Here is a 26,790-nt window from a genome sequence, read left to right as displayed (position 1 = left end):
CGTTGACGGTTGTATGTGGTCTGGAAAAAAATTGGGATCTAAGGGGTTAATAATAATACATGCTTTTACTGTCCCGTGTTCTATGTCAACCCTAAACACATTTGAATGTAGACAACTGCTGAGGATTCTTTTTTTCTCTACAGTACTGCCCCATAAAGATGACGTCATGCTGCAGATCCGGGGCTGACGTCGCTCGCTCTCGCGATATTTCGGCGTAAACCAGGTTTGAGACTACCCCCCCTCCCGTGCCGTCCCCTCCCACGCCCCAGCGCGCTGTGTTGGGATAGTGGCAGTATAAAGTATATCTTCCATCCGAGACAGATAAGAAGCGCCAGGCTAGAGGGGATGAAGATGGCGGACGCCAAGCAGAAAAGGAACGAACAGTTAAAGCGCTGGATAGGCTCGGAGACGGACCTTGAGCCGCCCATCCTGAAGAAGAAGAAGACGAAGGTGAAGTTCGACGATGGCGCCGTGTTCCTGGCCGCCTGCTCGAGCGGCGATACGGAGGAGGTGCTGCGAATGCTCGACCGCGGCGCGGACATTAACTACGCCAATGTAGACGGACTCACCGCGCTGCACCAGGTGAGTCAAGAGCAGCTCCGCGGCGGACGCTTTGCTGGCTGGCTGTGTTTACCGCTTTACAAGCACCATCATCATCACCATCTTCGTCGGGCCGTTTTGCGGAACCACGTCGCCGCTGGCGCCAATCGTGCTCTGATTGAAACTGATATTTGCTTTTTATGCGCACTGTGCTGGATCGATGATCCCGGAATAATCGTATTTGTGTGTAAATGAGTTTGTGAAGGCAGGAAGAGGGCTGTCCGACTGATTCTCGGGTGTGTGTTTGTGTGTGTGTGTTAGCTGCTGGTTAGCATGTTAGCCGCTCAGCTCATAGATAAGAGCAAGTATATACAGCACAGTAACAGTTGAATCTGTTTATAAACGGATCGGGTGAATCTGCATGGGTTTTGTCATGTATAGATTCACGGAGCCGACTCGTAAATTTGTTTTGATCCGCTGGTCACCATTGAAATTACGTTGCGAAAGTGCATAGCAACCAGTTAGCACGGCTGTGTAAGTTACTTGGAAAGAGGCTTCCCGGTTGACACGTATGTTGCTTTGGAGATTATTGACTGAAAATGTGGCATTAGACTCTGTATAATATGATTTCTGTGGGGCTATGTGAATAATATAAAATGTGAGGAAGAGCGAGCGCAATAAATGGTCAAAACCGCGCATCTTGTAACGAATAAAAAAAAAAAAACAAAAAAAAAACCTACCGAAAACGCTGTCATAATATACTCTTTTATGTTGTGACAAACCCGTGTGGCTTATTTGCTTGTGTGAAACTTCAAAGATGATATTTGGCAGAATGACAGCTCCGGTTACCATTCGCTTTCAATGCATCTTTTTATATACAGTGAAATTGAATGGCGGCTTGAGCTGTCAGTTCTTAAAATCATTCTTGACATCTACACTGTTGATCGTCATGACAAAGTAAGTCAAAACGGGTCGAAACATAATGAATTTAAGTGATTAGTGACACAATTTACCATTATTTTTAATGAATTGTCGCTATAAGACGTAGTTTCCTTGCCTTGACTATAAACATCCGCGAAATATGACTCAGAATAGTTTAGTTTTTCCATTAATAACTTTTTTTTTTGTGCAAAAATAAATGTGCCAAAGATAGAAGTGTTGTTACAAGCAGAGGCACTTTCTGTCAATTTACTAATTGAATTTGTCTAATAAAATACTTGTGCTTGATCATACCTGTTAGTCTCGGTATATTGTCTTAAAATTTAGTACGATTTCTACAAAACATTTTTTTGAGCATCAAAGAAAAAAAAATCTACATGTTTATGTAGAGGTTGAGATGTATTGAGTAATTCAAAGTCAAAGTGCATTAAAGTAACTTTTTGTAATTCAACTCCATGCATTTTCAGCTGGCAAAAGTGTCAAATTGACGTTGTTAAGCATAATATCTAAGGCTCTGCATTGAGTCGGATGGGTTTGATGTGGCTGGAAGTGACTGCAGGAGGTTGTCTGTACAGGCTCATGCATTTAAAAGCACTTGCCTTTTTTTGGGCCGGTGTTCAGACAGGGGGAGGAAAGAATTTGGATGCAGCTCTTGAGACCTAACCGTGACTGGAGAGGCTCCGTTCTCTATTTGTTATGCAACAGAGAGTTTAAGCATGTGACCAGCAGGCCGTGAGTTCATAGCGAATGGTGTTTGTTTTTAAACATGCTCATCGCGCTGTTAAAGACGCACAGGTTTAGCTGTGCTGGAGGCATTTCATATATATAAATGATGTACATCTTCTACTAGGTCTTGAAATTGTGCTTGGTTTGACTATTGCATCAAGAAATGAGAACTTGCGTGTTCCCAAAAAAATGGGTCACGTGTCTGTTCTAACAAGGGGAATCGGTTGCAACTAACAGTATGATTCTATGTAGTTTGTTGTACGGCTTATAAAAATATCTAGCTTTTCAAGTAGAAGAGTAGATGCTTTCTGTCATTTGTTGCTGCGTCAAATCTTTTGCTTCGATTCAGTCTCTTTTGCAGCAAATTCATCTGTAACTTGGGTGATGCAACTGATACAATATTATCTATTTATTTATTTATTTTTTCATGTGTTCACAGTTTTTTAGTGTTTACAAAATTGCCAATTCTACTGTTCTGCCCTATCACATGTTTATGTATTTTTGCACCATTTAGTTTCAGATTATGAGGATGGAAATAGTTTGCGGTGACACTGTTCCACAAGCTTGAGTCTAAATTGCCCTGAACCTGTACAAATCTGTGCCTGTGCGTTTTCAATACGATATGGAACAAGGCAATAACAATATGATGTATTTTTGCAATGTATACAATTGTAAAAATATATTTAGGCTATACCTATACATTTATATATTTCAGAATCTAAAATATATACTAGAGGACTTGTTTGACTGTTATAAAAAGAAGTCAGATATTAGATTTTTTTTTTTTATGTTGTAAAAATGTGTTTTTTTTCATTACATATCTCAGTGATGAGATGTCATCGGACAATTTGATGATCTCATATGTGACCTGTTTGCTTTTCCAATTTTTTGTTATTATGAAAGCAAACTGAAGTGTATTTTTTAGCTGTTGTGGATGTCCCATTTACACCGCTACATGTTATAGAGAAACCTGAGGATTTAACAAGGTGCTTGGCTAGGTGTTGCTCAATTTCACTAGTACAGAATGATTGATTATACTTTTCTTGCGTTCCCCTGTTTAAATGCACAAGAGTGTTTTTGTGCACTGCAGTCCTGTTAATTGAACAATTCCCTTTTATTTATGTAACTTTAGACTTGAATTGAAAGGCAGATTATGATCCTCAGCTTGACTTTAGAGATATAGGGGTTTGGAGTCATATAAGTTTATTTAGACTGCAATATGACAGCAAAAGTTGGTTCAGGCCACAGTATAACCCTAATGTCACACGCTGGCTCTAGGAGGAGGAAATAGACAGCTGCGTCCCCTTTGTCGTGTAGTTTACTCATGGCAGTGTTTTGACTGAGCTACAATTAGGTTTTATTGTTCATGCAAAATGACGCATTGGCTGCTCATTTTCATATTAATTGCAGATCTTATTGTTATGTTGAAGATTAAAAGCATGGGACTCATACTGAAGGTAGCACAGGGATACGATTTGGATTAGTGCCCATTGGGGACTGTTTCAACTCATCTGTGCTGCAACAGGTAGTGACCTCACTTTCAGTGCACTGCTGTGTTTGTCCAGGGAGGGACATGGTGTGTCGGTTCCAGTGACTGTTGTAGCAGTACGGCTAGGGTTATAAATATCACGTGCATGCAAGTGCAAGAATGCTAACTTTAGCACCCAGTCAGCCCACATTCTGCGCTGCTCAATCTCATAGTTAAGAAACCTGCTGTGGGCTTCTGATGTCTGTTTTTCACTCACATGTTGTGCGGATTGATGTTTCAAACCGAAAGTTACTTTGTCAGAGCCATGTGCTCTGTGCATGTGGTGTTTGAATCAGTCTCGCATCATGTTGTGATCTTTTTTTTGCCCCCAGTTTCTTGTGCTTATCAACTTTTGTTACAAATGCTGAAAATGCTTTTTTGTTTGTTTTAAATGACTAGAAATTATCCATAAATGAGTGAACCATGCAAAGCCCATTGAGAATATGTCAACCATTGCATTTGCATTTTCATAATATATTTATAATTTTAATTTGATTTATAACAAAGTATACTTAAATAAATTTTACATAAAAATTAAGGCTATTTTACCTTTGCTTTATGACATTTCCATAATATTATTTTAAAATATAGCTTATATATAAGTTATTTACAAAGTAAATAAGTATTTATGCATCAGTGCAGTGTTAAATTTATTATTTAATAATTATATATAAAAAAAATTGTACTATAGTCAAGCACATTTTTCATAAAAGGCTATTTTTACAACCTTTGCATTGACATTATTTCCCTAATATATGTAAAAAATAAATAAATAAAATTATTTGTAACAAACTATTTAGAACACTTTTATTTTTAACTATTTAGACTGCTTATTTAGAACAAAGTAAGTGAGTATTTATGCTTTATTGCAATGTTTAATTTATTATTGTTTAATAAAAATAATATTGGGGTAGAATGTTACCAAATGTTTCCATGAAATTTTCCCATATAGGAGTGTTGACAGAATTCTATGTTAGGTTACATCTTTCATGTATATAATCATTCCAGTTAACCAGTTAAAGAAAATAGCTGAATTTATCTAGTGGCTCAACAACTTTGTGGAGGTGGTATGCAAATAGAGGGTGAGAAATTGCAGATTACGCCCGAGGCCTGATGCGTTGGTGTCTGCAAGTCTGTTCCTTAATGTTGTCCAAGGATGAGTGTTTCATAACTGCAGTATCTTTCAAATTTAAGGTTTACGTGCACATGATCTGTTTGACCTGGTATGTAGGCACAGTCTGAAAAATGTCATTTTCGACATAGGTGGAATCTTCCGCGGTGAGGTCAGAGTTTAGGTAGGTTTCAGTAAGAAGGTAGGTGAAGACATGTGGTGGTGTGTCGTCCTGTGCCTGCATTCCTGTCGTGTCTCTCTTTGGAAACCATGGCAGACCCAGAATTCCTCAGCTGTCACTTACCCCCCCCAGCCAAAACAGTCTCCACCTCCTCAATCACACCGTTTTCCTCCCAAACAGAGGCACAAGATGGGGCATAATTAAGGAGCTTATTAGGCAAACAAACAATACATTTTCTCCTGTTGTTTTAATGTGTCATTCTTTTATAGATGTGCCAGACTGCATATTGTTGCGTGAGTCTTTTGTCTTGAACAATAGTTTCAATAGTGTTACAAAGAGGTGATGCATAAAGATGGCATGATAACTTGTGAGCTGATCTGACAGCGTTCAGGAAGTGAAGCAGTAGCTCGAGGAAATGGTACCTCTTCCAATGAAATTGAACGGCTTGTTGTAATTTGTACTCCATAAAAGCAGTCTATATAACAACTATTCTAAGTCTTCCCTCGCAAGTTCATGAGAAAAGTATCTGTGCTTGATTTGTGAATGAATCAATCTGATATTTGAATTAATGGACCTGATTAACAAAACCTGTTTGAATGATTGGTTCATTAATCATATTGGCTATGTTCACACTGTCAGTTTTTGGGATTGACACCTGCATTTTCTTTACAGGTGTGAGTCTCGAAATGTCCCGTTCACACAGCAGCTTACAGTTGTGTTTAGAATACTGTTTGTATGAATGTGCAATGGGAGTCAAGCCTGTATTCCTTACCAATAACCATAGCGACAGTGGCCAAAGTAAAATCAAAGATGGCGACGTCACTAAAACTGAAAGACTTGTCACTTTCTGACACGACAAGAGTCCAATTGAGCCACGTTCATCTGTCAAACCTTCATTAACCGACAGCAGCTTTTAAATTTGGGTGGAGAGCGGAGCATTTGAATCGCACACAGTAGGGCTGCACAATTAATCGAACAATTATGGATGCCACAATTATGTAATCGTTCACCGTGGGCAATTAACCGTTCAAAGTCCACATATGTTATTCTTGATGCTTAAGATGCGTTTTGTTTTCTTTCTACATGTTATCCTAAGGGTTTTTTCCATTGATTTAATTTTAGTTTTAGTGTAACATTGTAATCAGGGGTGCACATATTTTCTTCAGCCTGGTTCTGATAAGAAAACGTGGAGATTTGGTTTGGTCCTCACACTGCATATAACATGTCCCATTAAATATAACTATAAAAAATGTATTAATAATAGTTATAATATTATTGCACTTTATTTATGTAGTTTTTTTTAATAAAATAAACTTAATAATAATGTGTGAAAATATTATTAAAAATAAAAGGTAGCCAAAGACAATTATTTAATAGTAAACTTAAAAATAAAATAATAATTGTGTATTAACAGCTGTCAAAAATATCGGTGCGCAAATGCGCTGTCAGAACTTATTTATATAGCGCATTGTGAAAACTGTAATGATAATTATAACTGCGGACCACTTATCTGCACCCCTGATTATAATACCATTCATATTTTTACTTTTTTTTTTTACCAATCCGATATATAGTTGACAGTTGAGGCTTAATACTATGGAAAAGCAATAAAAGGTTTTCAGTTAGTGTTTTTAGCTTGTTTATTTTCATATAAAAATACGGCATGCAGTTGCATCAAACAATGGTATAAACATATTCAATGTAAATTGTGATAATCGTAATTAACGATCGCAATTACAATTTGTGATTACAATATGATTTTTGTCATAATCGTGCAGCCCTAGTGCGCAGAACACCAACCTGATGGGAGCGGCTCCGGTGGAAAACTGACGGGGTCTAAAACTTTCAGATGACACGAAGCTCATTTCTCCGTCACTGTAAGTTAACGAAAACACGCAACACATGATAGACGCGTGTTAGTGTGGCAGAGTGACTCTCTCGCACTGTATGACCTGACAGACAACTAGTTGTGCAGTCCTGTTCCATTCACACAGTGTGTGTGTTCCAAGAATGTGGTTGTGAGTCCTGAAAATGTACAGGTGTGAGTTCGGTTGTGGTTGTCACGCCCGTAAATAACCGCACTGTGTGTGAACGTAACCATATTAAGGACTCAAATGCAGGACTGACAACCGTAGTCTGCTGCTGTGTGAACGTGGCCATTGATATGTTCAACTCACTCACTGTGGTTTATCAGTAAATAACAACAATGTTCCTCAAAAAAAATCTGTCATATTATTTCAAAAGCATTGCCCTGCATCTGATATGCCTACTTGTCTACTATATAGTGGGTGATTTAATAGTAGGCCATATGTATTTATTTATAAAAGAGTAGACAAAGTACTCAGATGACCTATTACTTTCTGAAGTGCACATCCAGTGTGGATACTTTACAACCTCTGATGCAACAGGCATTGAGTTGGGATATAAAGAACATACTTTTTAAATGGTCTTGACGTTTATTTGATGAAGAACATAGAAGCTACTTAGACTATGCCGTTTTAGATGAATACTTTGGGAGGTAGTGCAAGTGTCATTTGGTCTACTTTGATTCCTCTGTAGACTTTAGCATTGTTATTTGAAAGTTCTTTTTTTTCTTTAGTTATTTTAGTTATCTTTTTAACGTCTCATAGTCATAGCACTGCAACATGATTAACTCAGCATGCATTGTGAATCCTGAGATTCCCAGCTGTCTTAAGCCGCCCAGTTGGCATGTCAGAGCTGATATCTGGTGTAAATACTCAAAGAAACACTCCTCAGGATTCTTCTTTTTGTTGTGAACCTTTGTTTGCGAGGTCTTGTTTTATTCTTTATGTTGTGAGTCAGCATGGACAGCCCAGTCATTCCTGCATAGCTGTAACAGATGTGAGTGATTCAAAACGATCAAAACTAATGAGAACTTGTGCTGTGTCATTTTAAGCTTATTGACGAATTGTCATCATCAAATTTGCCAGCTTTTGCCAAGTCTTAGTATGCCTAGTAGTAGTTTGTTTGTTTGTTTGTTTCCTCCGGAGCTCCATGAGGAGACACACATGTGGAATATTTTCAGGTGAAGCCTCAAAATGTGGTTTATTTTGGGCCCTGGCTGTCAGTTCCACAGGATATATACTTCTCAAAAATACATTTAAATCCCTGGAAACCATATTATAAAATAAAGATTTAACAGGATGTTGTGGGATACTACATATAACCTGCTTTAAGCAGGAGATGGTTTGTATCAGGGCCTGAAATCTAAAACCAGGTCAAGGTCATTTGGCCTTAAATTAGCCTGCGTTCCTGGGAAACAGGGAGATGTGATGGTGTTCATTACCACTTCTCTAAAAAACTTATTTTTTCAATATGTTCAATATATTTCTTATTTCGTTTAATATTTTGTAATAATAATCACCATCATAATAAAATCATTGTTTTTAGTCATACAGAATGGGTCAACAACAGTGTGAATGAAGACTTTGAAACTTAAGTTGAAAGATATTTTTTTTTTTAGCAGCTCCGTTAACCTTATGGTGACTGAGTTGGATCTTGTAAAGAGTAAACTCAAGTGTGAACAAACAGACAACCACTCAAGCCATTTTTGGTCACAGTTCTCACTATTAACAACTGCTTTTGCCTCAAAGTCCCAATTTGCTGCTTATTAATAGTAAGTTAGTTGTTAAGTTTAGGTATTGGTTAGGATTAAGGGATTTAATATATGATCATGCAGAATAAAGCATTAATATATGTTTTATAAGCACTAATAAATTGCTAATATGCATACTAATAAGCAACTAGTTAATAGTTAGAATTGGACCATAAAATAACCCTAGTCTAAAATAACCCTAATAATAGTCAACCTAATCTTTTTGAAATGATTTTGTAAAACATATAGAGCTATTCAATTCTTAGTAAGGTATGGCACAAATTGTTCTGTCTTGCAAAACACGGTAGACATTATTTGACCATATTTTCAGATTTCTCTTTATTTCCATTTGCATTGCCATTTGGGCTAAATCATACTGTCAGTTTGGTTGATGACAGTCATAGTAACATTATGTTAAAAGGGTGATGGAGGCATGTTTTCTTTTTGTCAGTGTATAAGCTCAAACCTAAAGGAAATTAGTCCTGACTTAAATTAGGTGTGTGGGCCCTTATTTCCTCTTGGTTGGGGCAAGAGCACGCTTTGCCGTGAGCCAAAAACTGGTGTCAGCGCATGTGTTTTGGCTTTGATGATACCATAACTAAGGAATTACGGTTATTATGAGACACTTTAAAAGCTGAAGACAGGTCAGTGGTTTTGTATTAAAAGTATGAAATCATTTATGGATTTAATTTAACATAGTGGGGGGGTTATTGAATTGTAATGCAATTCATTTTGGTGTTTTCTGGTCCAGTAAGTGCAAATGTTATGATGCTATTTTCTCTTAAATAATTCATGTTAATTGGTTTTAAATTGGTTTTTGATGGGGTCCATCCCATCACCAGGTTTCTCATGCATATGAAATTGACATGTAATTTGCTTGTGGGAAGTGGGAGGAGGTTGTCAGGTTTTAATCAAAGGTTAGCAATTGAGTTTTTATTGTGTTGGCCTTTTTTCCTATGAAATATTATGCTAAACAGGAAATAAAATAATACTTGGCCGCCACTGTGGGGTTGTGTAGTCATCAAAGTCTGTGTATTGATTGACACGCTAATATTAGAACCAGAACGCCAACAGTTCATGTTTTACAGTTTGTAATAAGCAGGTTCGGCCCTGTCAGACAGGCGGTGTTGAGATATTTTCAGTTGTATGTTTGAAAGGAACCCATAATCAAGGGCAGGAAGTATGTTGAAGAAGTAGAGCTACAGCGTTGTGTCATCTGTTGTCTTTGAACACGTTAATTTGTCTTCCACGCCATTTGGGTTTTGCAAAACTGTGAAGCCCAGCGTTGGTTTCGCAATTTTGGATTCTAAATTATTTTCGGTTGTGCTGGCAATGTCAATTCCTGCGTCTTAGGAAAGCAGTGCACAAGTGGCTGTTTATAAAACAACTGAATATGACATTGTATATTATTATTTTTTTTTAAATACCACAAGAGCACTTTCTGTGTTTTAAATGGTCTTTGTTTAGGGGCAAATAATCTTAAGGGATTTAATTTGATTGATTTATAGTCACGTTAATTGTAATTAATTCCTGTGAACTGCCACCAAACTCTGGAATGTCCTCCATCAGTTTGGACGTTTTTCCTCGTTTGGCTATATGCTGGAGCAGGTGAACAATTTCAGACAAGCGTCACTGCAGGTTCAAACTGGTTCGCTTGAGGGTTGCTGATGCACAAGAATTCTTAAAGAATGTTTTAGAGCCTGAAGCCCACCTTGTAGTCCATGAATACACTGCGATTGCTGTCTTAACCTTTCATGCGCTCGATTGCCAGCGTTCTCCAATCAGCGACAAGTGTGTGCTGTTCTGTGATTGGCTTTCTAATTGGTCGATAAGAGCCTAGATTTTGAATGTTAACGATGCTTGGTTGTGTGGACGGTGATGAGACATTTACAGGAGAGAATCACTGTTAAGTGATAGCCACTCAAAGCAATTTAGTTCAGAATAGTTCTAGTCTACATCTGAAATCGCCTCCTATACCATCATTCACTGTTCACTGCATAGGGAAGGAGTGAATGAAAACAAGTGAGCCAATTAGGACTGAGTGAGCCGTAAGGGCTGCTGATGCCATTTTCTGCTGAATCATGGGAGTTCGGAGTGACTCGCACAGTGCATGAGTATTCTGTAATAGCTAGCCGTTAAATTTGTATATCGGTTGTACGCTCGTTATTGCAGTGCATCGTGGGACTGAATAAGCACACTAGATAATGTCCCCTATGGTTTCAGAGCCTCTTCAAGTGGCTATCTTTCCAGAACTATATAAGGCTATAATGGTTGGTTTTTGGACACAAGTGTTTCACTCTACAGAATTCCAGGGAAATTCTCAGAAAAAGCAGAGGAACCTCTCAGCTCAGCCGTCAGGCTTGAGGCATGTCCTCTGCTCTGGATCCAAGTGGAATGACATCAGCTTAGGTTTTCCTTCGCATGCCTCTCTCTCTCTCTTTTTTTTTTCCCCTCCTCACAAGGGTGTGAGGGCAGGGCTCTCTTGCTCTGGTTGGAGAGGGGACTGCAGGATAGTGCTAAAAAGCATGCATGAATTCTTAACTCTTAAGCCTGTGGTCCTGATACATGTTTGAAAGTAGCAAAGGTGGACTGCCTCTGGTAATAATTGTTAAGCACAGTAAAAAGCTGCTGCTAAATGTTTTTGAGCCTTACTTCTAGGGATAGGTCAAAGTGGTTGACTAGTCATCCAATAACTAGCAGTGCTTTAATTAGCCTGAAGACAGTGTGTGCATCTCATGTTATAACATCTACTAGTCATTTTTGAAAGTGTGTAGGTTGGCACAGCGCTAGTACCTTCTCTCTGCTCATCCTTACACAGTGTTTCAAGAATACGTTTAGTAAAGCTGTCTGTTGGAATTAACATAATTTATTCAACGTTTGTTTTAATATTTTAGTGACGGTCTTCTAAAAAATCTCACTTAAACTCCCAAGAAAAAGACATCCAACTTGAAATTTACTCCTCTAATGTGTTTATAGACCAGCTCAAACAAACTTTCTTGGGAAGTGAGGAGGAGCCACTTTCAAAGAGCCGAATCGGAGCGGCTTATTTACAAAAATGGGATTAACTGTTTGCAGAGGTCTGTAATGATGTGCTGCTTACGGCCCACTCAAGAATGAAACTGACTTACTGCATCACAGAGAAGCATATGAAGCCATGTAAAGCTGACAGAATTCTCACTCAAATGCTTTAGTGCAAGATTGAACTCCTCTGACATTACAGATATCATTTGCTTTAATGCAGCAAGGAATTTGTAGTAATATATATAATTGAGAATAGTTATATATATATATATTAATATATATATATATATATATATATATATATATATATATATATATATATATATTATATATATTATTATTTTTATTATAAAAAATATTATTATTATTATCATTATTATAACAGTCAATTTACAGTTATTGACATTATACATTTTTTTTTTTTTGCATGCTTCTGACAGTCGATTTACAGTTATTGACATTATACATTTACAAATGACTGTCAGCGTGTGTGGGCGTGGAACGTCATGCGGGCTGTTGTGATCATGAATTGTGCTCTTGTCCTGATGGAGCCAATCAAATGTTAAGAGCTTGTAGCTTGCAGTCACCAGATGTCGGAATGCTTGTTTGGGTTTTTCACAGATTGGAGATGAGAAATACAAGTGGATGACGGAAAACATGTACACAAATTTATACAGTTCCGAAATGGTTATGGTGCAGCAGTCACTTGGGGTGAAGGTCAGCTGCTTCTGACCTTCTCCCGAGCTTTTGTTTCTTGTTTGTGTGCATTTATTAGGTGTGTTCTTTTGTTATTTGTTTGAGTGTGGGCTTATCAGACAGTAATGGGTGGAGGGGGGCGGTCAGTTGAGAGAGAGTGGAAAAGGGTGTTGAAAAAAACCCTTTGTCAGAGTGTAACAGGAAGTGAGTGTTTATTTTTTCATTTCCTCACCAAGGCGTTACAAGTGATCTTCACCCACCCCTAGAGCTGGCTGTTAATTACCGCTCTTTGCATGCATCTATACTCTTGTACCAGACTTGCATCATCTCGGGGCCTACACACTTGATTCAGTTTGGAAGAGAGTTTTGCTAGGATGTGAAATAAGTTTGTCCAGTCCTGCTCAAGGAAGGTCACTTTACTGCTTAGTTCAATTCCAAACTTTTAAAACACACTTGCCTGGGTGTGTCTAGTAGTCCTGAAGACTTTGATTCAGGTGTGTTTACCAAGGTTTAGAGCTAAACCCAAGAGAACAGTGGCCCTCCATGAGCATTATTCGACACCCCTGACGTAGAGGAAAATAAAAGTGTGACACTTTGTCTGGCAAGCAAACGTAAAAGGCATTCTCTGACGTAGGCAACTCTGACGTAGGCATCCATTGACCAATGAGGTTCCCAGATAGGCGGGTCCAGTTGTTCTTTCGGAAATCCAAGTCTTGGTTTCCAAGCTGACCTAGATCTTTCAACACCCCCTTCAAAATATACCCTACGCATTCCCGTCCTCACACATCAAATGCTCAATAACGCATGCAAAATACTCTCATCTGCTCTCCCAGAACTTCTGCGTCCTTCCCAGTGTTTACACACTTCCCACTTGAATCACCACGAAACATTAAAAACGCCTTTTCTCTTGCTCACTTTCTCTCTTTCATTGCCTCCATCCTCCCAGTGATCTATGTCCTGTCGTCATCAGCAATAGCGCTGTCTGTGGAGGAAGCCGCACAGTCAACTGGCCCTTCAGCATCTCCTAACCCTCGTCTTTCAGGGATGTGTAATTAAGCAGCTCTCTGGAGCATGACAGGTCCTAGGAGCTGACACTGCTGCAAGCCCTCAAACCTGACCGGACCCTTAACCATGCACATCCAAACAAACAGCAAACGTATGTTCAGGCCACCCTGGAGCCACCATTGGTGATCTGTTTTTTTTTTGTGATAATATATATATAGATTGATGGAGTGCTCATTAACACATAAACTTCATCAATTACCCCCATAATTCCACAGGAAATACAAAAACTGTACCTTTAGCCCGTCACTGGGGCAGTACCATGAGTATCCTAGTTTCTTTACTTTTCCTTTAGTGGTAGATGAGTTACAAAGCTGTACCTTTGAGGATACTGCCCCAGCAACAAGCTGTTGTACTCTAAGGTACAGTTTTTGCACACATAAATGCAGAGAGTTGGTTATTTAAGGGTGGCATGGCGCAACAGAGATCATTTCAGCTGGCATGATCTACCACCTGATAGAGCTGTTCAAAACTGGAGCTTGGAATTGAGGACTGATTTTTTTTTTTTAACTTGGCAACTTCATCAATTTAGGACAGCTGCCGCTATCTGCACCTTCAAAACTGGAGTTTGGAATTGAGGACCGATTTCTTTTTTAGATCTGGCTCCTTTTTCAAAAAAAAAAATCACTTGTACTTGAGCATAAGATAGGGAAAGGAATTTGAGCTGGGACTCAAACTCGGGTTGCCCGAAATGCTGTCCCATCCATACCCAAATGTATCGTATCCTTTACTCTTTGTTTGAGCTTTCTGTGTGAAGAGCCCTTGACACTTCTAGAGAAATAGCAGTTGCAGATGGTCTGCATTTTTTTGCCATAGTCTAAATGCCAGGATGGGGCACCAAGTGGCTACAACATTATACAAGTGTACTGTTTACCCTGGCGGTTTAGACCTAATATCAGCCAGCATCCCCCTCTATGGCCACAGCTCATAGAAGCAAACTTGGCTCTTGCCGGCCGGTATTGTTTTGGCTGCCATGTGTAAGCCGAAGTGCAATGTATACTTACAATCTCTTCCTTGTTTCCCCTCTACCTCTACACTGCCGTCTCTTTTTCCATGGGAATCCCAGGGCCATATATGGTCGTCATTGGCTGGCAAGGCAAAGTAAGGCTTTTGCTCTCTCTCTCTCTCTCTCTCTCTCTCTCCCCCTCTCTCTCTCTCTCTCTCTCTATCTCTCTCTCTCTCTCTCTCTCTCTCTCTCTCTCTCTCTCTCTCTCTCTCTCTCTCTCTCTCTCTCTCTCTCTCTCTCTCTCTCTCTCTCTCTCTCTCTCTCTCTCTCTCTCTCGTCCAGATGTAACCCTCTCTATGGCCTCCTACATTAGAGCAGTAGCATTTTTTTGGGTCCTCTTTTGCTGTCTCACACATCTCTGGGTGAAACATGTCATGAATATGCATGTCATATACATGTCATATATATATATATATATATATATATAATATACGCACTTTATTTGTTTATGCATGTTTTTTGCTGTTTTGCTATAAATTCTAGAAATGCACCAATATTAAGATAAAATAATTTCAGATGCCAATAAACTATTAATTTGAGTTTGAACATGGCTTTATAATCTACTGTCTAAAACATGGATAACTAATATTAAGATTTTTTAAAGAGTAGTTTCTTTTCTTCAGTTTCAATTCAAATTAACAGTTAATGATATTAGTTCAGAATTAGTAGTTTGTGTAAACCTGTAGGTGATGAACAATCACTTTGAATTTTTACACAGCTCTGTAATTTATATTTGCACACATCAAATCAGCTGTAAACGATAGCTAGCCCTTTGTTAGTGTTAGACGAGTACAGATATAAAATTAAAATAGAAGGACATTATATTCAACAGTTAAATATTCAATAAAGATACTGATAAATAAATAGTATTTTCTCTTTTGAATTTAGAGTAAAATATGACCATCTCACTTTCCCCCGCAATTTTTTTTTCTCTTTTTTTGTAGCACATGCGCACTCTTTCTCTCTCTGTGTGCTTCTTTCTCTTTCTACACAGACACACACGGACACACACCGCAAGAAGGAATTCCTTTTGTGGAAGTGGTTGTGTGCTGGTGCGTTGATGATGTAGTGAGAGGAGGCGGGGCTCTTGCTGGCTCCGGGCTCAGAGCTGTGGTGTGTTACTTATCTGGGAATTTCTCCAGTGGTATGATAGAGCCGGGCCTGACTACAGGCTCGCTAGGTGGCCTCTGCTGTGGGAGAAAGTGAGACGGCAGAGGGTCAGTGGTAACGTCCGGAAGAGTAGTATCATTGCTACATTGCTTTATAAGGGAGTGAATTGGATTTCCTTTTAAAGAAAACATGCGTGTTATCTGACCTTAGACTGTATTCACTATCTTTTGATATCGCGTGAGCTAGTGCTGGCTCATAAAAAAAGGCAGCATTATGGTATTTATTTGGTCGCGTGTGATATTTTGCATTTTGAACCGGCCCGTTGATGGATTGTGTTTGGGTTTTCGTGACCGATACTAAGAGGTTATCATGTTCCACTCAGTAATAAACATTTAGAATTAGATAATGACTTTTGTAATAGCTATAACTAGAACATCATGCTTTAAGATATGAGAACCCATAAAAAGAAAGTTTGCATATGGTTTGCAGAAATGTTTGTTTTAAAGTCTAAAGCTATCTTAGCAACCAGCTGAGGCTTTTTTGCTGTTTGTAAAGAAACTTGCAAAGCAAATTATGTCACACTCTGCTTGAGGACCAGAGTTTTAAATGAGCCTTAGCCCCTGTGAATTATCGAATCTCTTGATAGTCTATATATAATAATAGTATGGTCTTGCACGACTAAATTTCTACTTTTTTTTTTTTTTTTTTTTCAATTAGACAATATTGGCCAGCTGTCACCATGTCAGATCTTTATTTTAGTGTGCGGTTTTACTTTTCTTGTTGAGACTAATAGTAAAAAGTTGTTTTTATTCTTCCATCAAACACAAAATAAGATATTTGAGCAGTCTCCAAGTTGCTCTTTTTAATATAACGGAAGCATTTAATGACCAGGGACTGCCAACCAACAAAAATATCATTAAACATGGTTTTTATGACGTGACCACAGGATTTTCCTGTGTAGGTAAAAAATAGGGCTGGGTATCGTTCAAAAATGTTCAATATCGATACCGATACTTTACTTCGATACCAGTTCCTGAACGATACTTTTATTCGATACCAATTTTATAAAATCCATTTTAACAAGGTTTTTTTTTTTTTTTTTCAGTTTGTTGATGTTTTTATAGACTCAAAGACTCATCTCCTGATGGTTGAGTCCTGTTTTCTCTTCCGCGATCACTGTTCTGACTCAGAGGAAGCTCATTTGCTGTTCATGTGAGTTTAGAAAACAGTGTTCACATTATCCAAACAAACCAAACTCTGACGTCATACGAACCCAGGTGCGCACCAAAAGTGCTAGTGTGAAAGCCCCCTCAAATTACAAATAACATATTTCTGCACCATTATATGACTAAAACCCTCATTAGATCGCAGTCGGAGGTTAATACAAACACTCCATGGTGGTTTAAAGTGAGTTTTGAGTAAAAGCATTGTACAAGTTTTATAAATTGTCTTATGTGGCATGATGCTACAGTGTGAATGAATGGTCACGTAACGTGTTTTCCTTCATGCTTCGCCAGAGCCAATCACTGATTTGGGCACATAAAGCATGCTGCATGCTTATTGGCACACTGACTTTGATGAGATGAACTCCTTAGGTATCAAAATTTGGAACCTAACGACAAGATACTCGATACTCAATGGTATCGAGGCAATTTGGTCGGTGCCTAAAAAGTATCAAACTTGATACCCAGCCCTAGATAACAATCCCCGAACCTGTTGCAAAATCTAGTTTATTCCTTGAGCAATTTGAGGATTTCCTTACTCATTAGCAGCTGCGTCTAACCAAGAATCAGAGGACTGGAGATTGTGCACACTCGATCTGACTTTGAAGAATACATAGTTGGCCACTTAAACAGGGGAATGCCAAGGACAGCTGGCTCACACACCACCTCTGGCTTCTGGGCTTTATCACTTTGCCAGCTGTAGCACACACCTTTTCAGTTCACGTGCCCTGTTAGCAATTCTAAATTGTGACCGAATTGTAATTTATTTGTGTATACATTACATCTATATTCATAAACAAATGGCAGTTTTCTCTGTTGTGCTTTATTTGGTTGACACATGCAGGCTTGCTCTAAATGTTGAAGTGTAATGCAGAATCTTTAGCTCTTGTGAATAGAAGCTGTTGCACAGGTCTTCCTGACTTTGAATTGTTTATAACATTAAGTGATACTGTAATAGGACAATGTAAGTTATGAATGCTGGAAAACACCTCTCGAGAGCATTTAACTGTTCAAACAATTTGACCTGGCACCTGAAAGGCTCAGCCTTTTTTTGAAGCCTTTAATCTAAGTTGCTCGCATGCTTTTTTAAATTTGAGTTTTTACACTTTTCCCCTCTAAAATGCATACATTTAAATACAACAAATAAACATGCACAAGTTGTGTCACTGACTGATGTTCTATTGTGCACAGTAAAAGTTTGTTTCACAGAAAACACTTTGTTTCTTCTGCTTAACACAAAACAAGATATTTTGAAGAATGTTGGAAACCAAACAATTGATGGTAGCCGTTGACTTCTATAGTATGGAAAACATTTTATGGAAGTCAATGGCTACCGTCAACTCTTTGGTTACCCAAAATTCTTCACAATATCTTGTTTTGTGTTAAGCAGAAGAAAAAAGTTTGGAACCAGAGGAGAGTAAATGATGACCGAATTTTCTTTTGTGTGTGAACACTCTCTTTAATGTGCTCATGGTTGTGACTTCAATTTCCGTTTTAACAACTGGGTTTCTATAAATGGTCTGGGTAGACTGGAGAGAGACTTATGTGTTGTCAGTGTAAATATGTCTACATGGTACATCAGGTCTTTGTTTTCCATCATACATGACCTTTTAATATATGTTTACTTTGATTGTTTGCTGAAGGAGGAATGGTGGAAGAGAACTGCAGGATTAGGAAAGCGTCCTGAGAGTCTACGGGGGCTGCTAGAGGAAGTGAGATGGGAGGGGACATCAAGTGTCTTCTCCCCTTGAAGTGAAGTGCTGCTATAGTTAGATCTAAACGCTTCACGTGATGACTTGGGAGATAATCACTCATTGGCCTGCTGCTGCCACACACCCACCCACACACACACACACACGGGGGAGTTTGTGCTCCTCTCTGCTGTGGTGTTTTAAGTCACAGTTCCTTTTAAAGTATGGAAAAAGCCCAGTGTCCTTTTTCTGAACTGCAAGCGATGGGCTTGCATTTGATTTTTTTTTTTTTTCTTGTAATGGTTGATATAGAGTTGGTATAGAGTAGTTGTGATGTGATTGTAAATGATGTACCCCTCTCACTGTGTCCGATTATAGCATTTGGTTAAATTGGCATACTAGAAAAAAAATTATATTTCATTATATTATAGATATTTATTAAGATACAGTTATGTGCAGTCATAATAATAGTACATTACTAAAATAGACAATATTTTATGCATTATACATTTATAAGTGTTACATGTATTATTGTGTATGAAAAGACACAATTATGTGTAGTAATAATAATAATTATAGTGCATTATTAAAATGATAAATCAATACTAAATTATTTAGGCTATAGATTTACTGACATGAAAGCAATTTTTTTTTTTTATGTATTTAAATAAATGTAATGGTAAAATATTATATTAGTTTCTTTTCATGTATGGTTGAAATATGAGCCGGACCCTTGGCTGGTTTTGTGAAATTCACCCAAGAATTCTTTAGTGATGGTATATATTGTGTTCTACTATTTGTCAGTCATTGATTGACAGCAGTAGAGGGTCTTCATCTTGATTTTAACCTATTATGGTGAGACATTATCAGCTGCTCCATATAGACTTTTACCCCATGTTCAGGGGTCCGTAATCATGTGTTCAGAGTTTGACCATAAAGGGCCATGAGAATCGCACTGGTTAAGCCGAACTGAAGAGCTTGAAAACACAGCCGCCCGACACAGTTCCAAAAGAAGTCGGACCCCCTCCGGCCATCAGCTGTGAGACTCTCTTTTCATCTCCCCCTCGGCAGAGTCCGTCTCCAGGGGCTGCTGGAACAACCCTGGTGTGTTTTAAATGAATCGCCGTCTTTTATTTATTTATGTTAGTTACAAAAGGCCAATGTGACCAAACTCTTCTCTTCTCTTTTTTTTTCTCCGTTTCGAGCACCATTTCCATGGAAACAAGCAGGGCTTCACCTCCGCATGCACAACAGTCGCATGCTTCAGATCTGCGGATTTGCCTCTATCTCCCAGTGTAGCCAGAGCTCTCGCTGTGTTGTTTTTGGATTAGGCTGGTGCATAAAATGGGCACCGTATTGTTTCAGCTGTAATCTAAGCCATATTTATCCTTTTATTGTGCCTTTATTAAGTTAATCTATGGATAATGCTCTGTAATCAGCACTGTTTGTCTTGTCCAAATTGAATGGCATGCTTGAGGAGATGTAGGGGTCATGAACCGTCTTCTCTTTCTCAGTGTCAGAGAGGGGTTTTTCTTGTCTGGCACATTTGTTGGATGCCCTATCATCATCATCATCATCATCCCGTGTCCACTGTCCACCACCAAAAAAAATTCTTTTAAATAAACCTAAGTTACCACCCAACCCAGTTAAATAAATAAGTATAATGAATATACATACATAATTCTTTCTGTTGTACCAAAGAACAACATTGGAACATTGGAACATTTCATTATCCACAGTATTTTTTTTTTAAATAATTATATTATTATTTTCTTTTTTTTAATCTCCAATATAACCCCCCAAGGCTCCTCACGCACCAAATACCTTTATTCTTGCTTGTGATTATTTTTCAGACGTATATTCCAAGAACTTTCATCATCCTCCATGGCTCCTTCCCTGAACTGCCAATGCAACTGCGTCAGGCTTGTCACGATGCTCAAACTAACAGAACCATGTTTTGATAGTGTCACGGTGTTTAAACCCTTCTGGGAAATCATCCTACTAATGGTTTACTTTTAGCTGTCTCTGTGTATTACGCACTTCACTTTTAACTTACTGACATTGGATGTGGTCGGTCTTGTAGAAGCTGGCGGCCTGTGTAGGATCAGTTTTCATTAGGGTACAGTGCTGCTCTGAAGCATCACTTCCTCCTTTGTGCTCTTTTAGTAATGTGGCACTTCAGCAGCCAGTCTTGCAATCACAGGCTCATGTCTCACTGTTTTTCGTATCTTGGCACATGTGTTTATATAGGGGTTAAACTCTTTGCACATGTTTAAAGTGCAGTCGATTGGATGGAAGCCTTTTAATGTGTGTGCAGTGTTTATGAATCGTTGTGAAGAATGCCTTATGGGAAATGAGTGCATAGTGTCCCTTCTCTTGGTGATGGGAAGTTCCCTCATGTCCTGGGTCAGATTTGCCAACTGCATTTTCTAAAAAAACAGTATGACTTTTGTAGACCTTTAGACTAGATTATATTGTCCACATATCAACATTATTGTCCACATCCACTTTTATTATATGCAATGAAGAGGAAGCGCTCAGGTCTGTAAACTAGTGTTGGGTGATACATGGGGTCTTATATATATAGACAATGTAATAATTGTAATAAAATGGTGAATATTGTGCATGTTAAGATTGAGTATAGTTCACTAAAATTTCAATAAAGTCAATAGTTACTCACCCTCATGTTATTTTGAATCCAAAAGACTTTCACAAATCTTCGAAATACAAATATTTGTAATGAAGCCTGAGAGATTTCTCCAAAGTTTATTCCACCCAAATGCTTTAAAACCCTTTAAAAAGTTAACGACGATCATATAAATCCACATGATTGCTAGAAATTAAGAATATGATATTTATTTTTAGGCTTTTATTTATTCACACATAAACATTGATCAACGCAAATACGTAGAGCACATCAGATTTGGTCAGTGGCAGCTCAACCGTACTTAGTTGATGCACAAGAACAAGCCTCATTGGCTTTCCTCTTGCATGTCAAGTAAGCACGTTTGAGGTTTGTAAACAGTGAGGGTTATTCTCGCATATTAAGCAAGTACAGTTGGTTTACCATGTTTGCTGAGCTTGTATATATGATCTTTGTTGATATGTGATTAAAAGGGACTGATAAATTACATTTTGTGGCAATTATCATTCATAAATGGTCATTTATTGATTCATGCATGTTCACTCAAGAATATTTGATTTAGTATGCTGGTTAATATTACTGTTGATGTATATAAATGGTTTAATCTAATTCTTCCTTGTGTTCATCTAGGGAATTACATTATGTAATTGTGACATTGTGATTATTTTAAAGTTAAACTAAACGAAACATGGTGAATCTACTTTGCAACAATGGCTCTTTGGTTGAATAATGGCTTCTCTGATTTGAAAAAACAATTACTCTTTTAAAGTATTTTCGAGATATCAGATATTGACTGAATGAATATTGCCTATATGAGTAAAGATAAGAGGATAAATGTCTCTGCTGTGATTATATCTGTAAGCCTGCAACCTTGTTGATTTGCATCCAGAATCAAGCATCTGCAGTCGTTCAAAAATGAAAGTGTGTCGCTGAACAAAATGGCATTTAGTGTCCTCTCTTGGGTTTCTCTATTGTGGTTTCAAATATATCCAATCAAGCTTTAGTCCACTAAAGGTAGGTGTTTTGTACACTGATCCTGCCTCTAATTAAACTCCTGCAGTTAAGTGAAAACGGTATCACATGTCTGCTGAGCAGATTGAATTCTGCATGCATAGGTCTGTCTGTGAGAAATGAGATGCGGTACCATCAAAACAGAACTACTAATATCTATCATCATGGCATCAGCTGTAGGAGTAAAACCGAGACTGGACTTGTGCACGTCTGAAACCCTCTATTTTTAGCTGTGCGTCACAGACAAGATCCTACACAGCATGGTGCTGACATTTTTGGTTACAAGGCAGATCAGCAGCTGTTTGGATGTATTTGTGGTGCTTTTGTGTATTGAAGTTCACCACTTGTTCCTTAAGAGCAGCTTAAGTGGTCTATTGTTGACTTTTTAGACAGGAATCCTTTTGAGCTCAATTGAACGTCACTCATCTCAGTAGTTCTGCAGGTTTACTAACGGCAACATAGCTGTCAGATGCAGAAATCAGCTTGTGACCAAAGCATCATTATTGCTGTTAGTTTGACTTAAAGGGATAGTTTCACCCAAAAATGAAAATGACCCCATGATTAACTCACCTTCAAGCCATCCTAGGTGTACATGACTATCTTCTTGCAGACGAATTCAATCAGGGTTATATTTAAAATAACTGGGTCTGCCAAGCTTTATAATGGCAGTGAATGGGGGTCAAGATTTCGAAGCAAAATAAACTGCATTCACTTCAGAAGGCCTTTATGCACCCCCTGGAGCCGTGTGGAGCACTTTTTATGATGGATGGATGCACTTTATTTTGCGTCAAAATCTCGACCCCCCCCATTCACTGCCATTGTGAAGCTCGGAAGAGCCAAGACATTTTTTTTTTTTTTTTTAGTATTACACCGATTGTATTCATCTGAAAGAACAAAGTCATATACACCTATAATGGCTTGAGGGTGAGTAAATAATGAGGTAATTTTCATTTTTGGGTGAACTATCCCTTTAAAATGTGGTCTTATTAGTGGAAATTCCGCAACATTTTGCTGGCAGAAATGGTGCTTTGTCAGTAGTTTAGCAACGTATGAAGCGCAGCTCACAGTGAATTCACATTCAAACCAAAGCTTTCTGTTGGTCATCATTACGGCCTTTCACACCGCTTTAGTTCCAGAACTAAATGTACAGTACTAAATGAATAGGACGATTTTGCGCAAACTATTTCCAAGTACCATTTAAAGGGTTGCATTCGCACCGACAGTGTGTACTAGTAAGTGACATAAGCTGGTCACCAGCAACATCATTTGTGCACGGCGTACAACAATGGAAACAGAAGAACAACGTTAACAACAGGAGGATGGAGGACGCTGTGATCAGAGCTGTGTTTTTGTTGTGTCTCGCGGGTTTCACAATAATGGACATGGAATGTCGATGTATACATAAAGTGATTAAAAGAACGTAAAGGTCGACTGAGAATCTCCAACGACAACTGGCAGTGCTATATTTGCATTTTGCATTACGCGGCATTTTAAATCATGGCGGGTGAGGGTGTTTTCATACGCGTTTGGCCAATCAATGTATACTTACGTCACGGTTAGTATCAGTTGTGCTGGTTAGACCCTGCTCCGAGTCCGGAGTAGGAGCTAATTTGGTTCTCGAAAAAGGCAGTCTGGTACTAAAATCGCAACCAGTTCCGGCAGTGCGAAAACGCCAAAAAGTGGGTAGCTCCACAATTAGTTCTGGTACTATGAAAAGGTTCCTGCGGTGCAAAAGGCCCTATACATACACCTGCATGTATCCACTGTATCTCAGCGTCTGGCACTAATAAATGCTTCTCTCCAGCTCTGTCAAATAGGTTTGAATGGAGACTTGTTTGCTATTGAGTGAGTATGTGTCTGTGGTCTCTGTACGTGACTGTCTGCGACCATCGGTGATGTGGGATTTGAATGTAATCCTTGCTATTATTACTAACATTAATAGTCAGATTAGCTCTCAAATGTCTCCTGAATGTGTAGCCTGCACCATCAGATAAAAAACAGACCTCATGTCTGTCTGGATCAGTTTGATGCCCACATACCAAATCTGTCTCAATTACACACAGATGACATTCTTATAGCTACCCTGTGCATGTTCAGAAAGGCATTTACACTGCTTTTTTTCCCCTACACTATACACAAGTGCTCAGAGACTCCAACATGGTGCTCAGAAACACTTTACAGAATTAAAGTCATCCTTTTCTTTGGGGAGTGGTTTCCCCTGTCTTCTAGCTCAAAGACCAGCTCTGCATTCCCTCATGTGGTCACGGACTCTCACACCTGTCAGGCCTGAACAATTACAGCCATTAAGGGACTGCCATTGTTGGGCTGTGGGAACGGCTGGGTTTGGCTTATAATAAACATGCTGTGTTTTGAGGGCAGAGGGAATGCTTACTTGCAAATGACATGAGGCACTGGGCCAAATTTGGATGTCCCTAAAAAAAATTATCCAGATTAATTGTGTTTTGTATCACTTTTCTAAGTTAATTACCTATAATGGCTATAAAATAAAATGAGTTATTTTTCTTATGTGTTTGTTTTGCTAGTTGTTTTTTTTTTTTTTAATGAATCTTTTATAAAGACTCATTTAAAAAGAGGAGCTGGTGAGGGAGATTATTGTCCCGGTGCAAATTTAATGAGAGGAGAGATGTCATTTTGATTTCATGATGGAGGCTGCATACAAAAAACAAACAAAAAAAGCCACATCAGACCTGTAAAAGGTGTTCAAAATCCTTTAAGCTAGCTATTTGGACAGTCCTGGTTTCCTCTACCTCTAGCATGACAAGGCCCTGATAAGAGCAAAGAGGCGCACACGTTTCTACTGCGGTACTGTAAACGGCCCAAATTTGGGCAAGGATTTCAACCAGATAGTCGTGTGCCCTGAACGTGAGGCTGGTTTGTGTGTTTCCCTCTTTGTCTATGGTATTGTCATGACAACCAGCTGTAAGACCAGGAGATTTTACAGGCAGCCGTTCAAGAGGGGAGCACATGGAGAACCGAGGTTGGACACTAGTCAAGGTCGCAGAGTTTAGACTGTGAGGTGTTGGAGTTTGACAATGGGCACTGAAAGCCCCACTCAAAATATAAGATAATTAGGCAGTTCACATGATCACCGTGAACAAAGGAATAAATGATTTTATTTGATATTGAATGGCTGAAGTTTTTTTTTTCTCAACAAGGCAGCATTTATTTGATACAAAAGTACAGTAAATTTTGTGAAATATTGAAAAATATTACTGTCACTTTTGAACAATTGAATGTGTTCTTAATGAATAAAAGCATTTATTTCTTAAAATCTTACTGATGCCAAACATTTGAACTGTAGTGTGTAGGCCTATATATATGTATATGTATAGGCACTGTAGTGACAACACTAGTCTATTTCAAGCTCTTTTGTCTCATCGAGTGGTGACATGCTTTACTTACAGACCTCCTTATTTCCCTCAAGGCATTTTGGTTACCTGAAGATATAATGTGTCTTTGTTTAGAGGAATAGGTTCCCACTGATCTTAATCCAGAGTAAAATGCTAGCCTATATGTTGAATGAATACTATTTTGAAAGGGTCAATAATTTGAAAAGATTTACTCTGAGAGATGCTAAATGGCTAGACAGTACTTTATTTTATTTTTTAAGTATGATTATTGCTTTTATATTTACATAAAATTCAACAACACTAACATGCTATGATGCTTAGATGTTAACTCATTTCTTCTGTTTTCCAGGCCTGCATAGATGATAATGTGGACATGGTGACCTTCCTGGTAGAGCATGGAGCCTGCATCAACCAGCCCGACAATGAAGGCTGGATTCCCCTTCACGCTGCCGCTTCCTGCGGATACCTCGACATCGCTGAGTAAGTCCCACTTCCCCACCACAGAGAACATAAGTGTTTCTTTATCTTCAGCCAGTTTGTATGTCCCAGGGTTTGAATCTTTTTATTAACACAAATACATTTGAACTTCTTTCTCATATTACCACTTTAAAACCTTCCTTTATTTTTGCTACTTTTTGATTTACCTTTGTCCCAGACCCAGATGTTAAATGTTAAAATATGAAACAAAGGAGTGTAAATAACACTAAATTGTCCTGTTATGGATATAAATACAACTGTTCAAAAGGTCAGTTGTGTTTTCGCACCGCCGGAACTTTTTTTAAAGAAATGTAAAAAAAAAAAGAAAGAAATCCATACTTTTATTTAGTAAGGATTAGAGCAGGACGATAAAACAATAACGATAATTATCGCAATATAGTTTTCCTCAGTAAAACGAGAGCAAGAGTTCGATATATAGTTACATTTGGTATTGAGATGGTATATGTGTGGTTTTAACTGTATTTATTTTGATCTAAAGGTATTCTACTATGGAAGGGCAATGGTTAATTTTAATAAAACTCAGACAGTCAGATTGATTAATTTTCATCATATAAAAATAAGGTTGTTACAACTTTTACACATTACTGTTTTTGATAATGAATTTAAATTTACATCTGCATCCTAACTCAAGCTACTGTCAAATGCTCATTTCTAAGAGACAAAAAATATAATCTTATTAATATTGCAGCCTGCACTGCAAACTGTGCGTGCTTATGATACACGTCAAAGTCAGGCGGCACAGCTGTTTTCAGCATTGATAGTAATAAGAAATGTTTCTTCAGCACCAAATCATTATATTAGAATTTTTTTTGTAGG

General features: G+C 38.3%; 1 protein-coding gene across 2 annotated transcripts in view; it reads left to right on the top strand.

Moving 5' to 3' along the window:
- The first annotated feature begins 236 nt into the window (after window positions 1–236).
- LOC109057537 (protein phosphatase 1 regulatory subunit 12A) overlaps window positions 237–26,790 on the top strand; it is a 54,524-nt gene continuing 27,970 nt past the window's right edge. The window contains exons 1-2 of one of the 2 annotated variants that reach the window (XM_042742382.1): window positions 237–582; window positions 25,826–25,956. In XM_042742382.1, coding sequence (XP_042598316.1) covers window positions 346–582; window positions 25,826–25,956 — 368 coding nt within the window. In that variant the 5' untranslated portion in view covers window positions 237–345. The remainder of the gene's footprint in view (window positions 583–25,825; window positions 25,957–26,790) is intronic. The other variant, XM_042742375.1, reaches the window with a different exon arrangement.

Source organism: Cyprinus carpio, chromosome A4, assembly GCF_018340385.1.
Source record: "Cyprinus carpio isolate SPL01 chromosome A4, ASM1834038v1, whole genome shotgun sequence".
Taxonomy (NCBI): Eukaryota; Metazoa; Chordata; class Actinopteri; order Cypriniformes; family Cyprinidae; genus Cyprinus; species Cyprinus carpio.
Note: the sequence above shows the minus strand (reverse complement) of the source record. Positions and strands in the feature narration are given on the sequence as shown.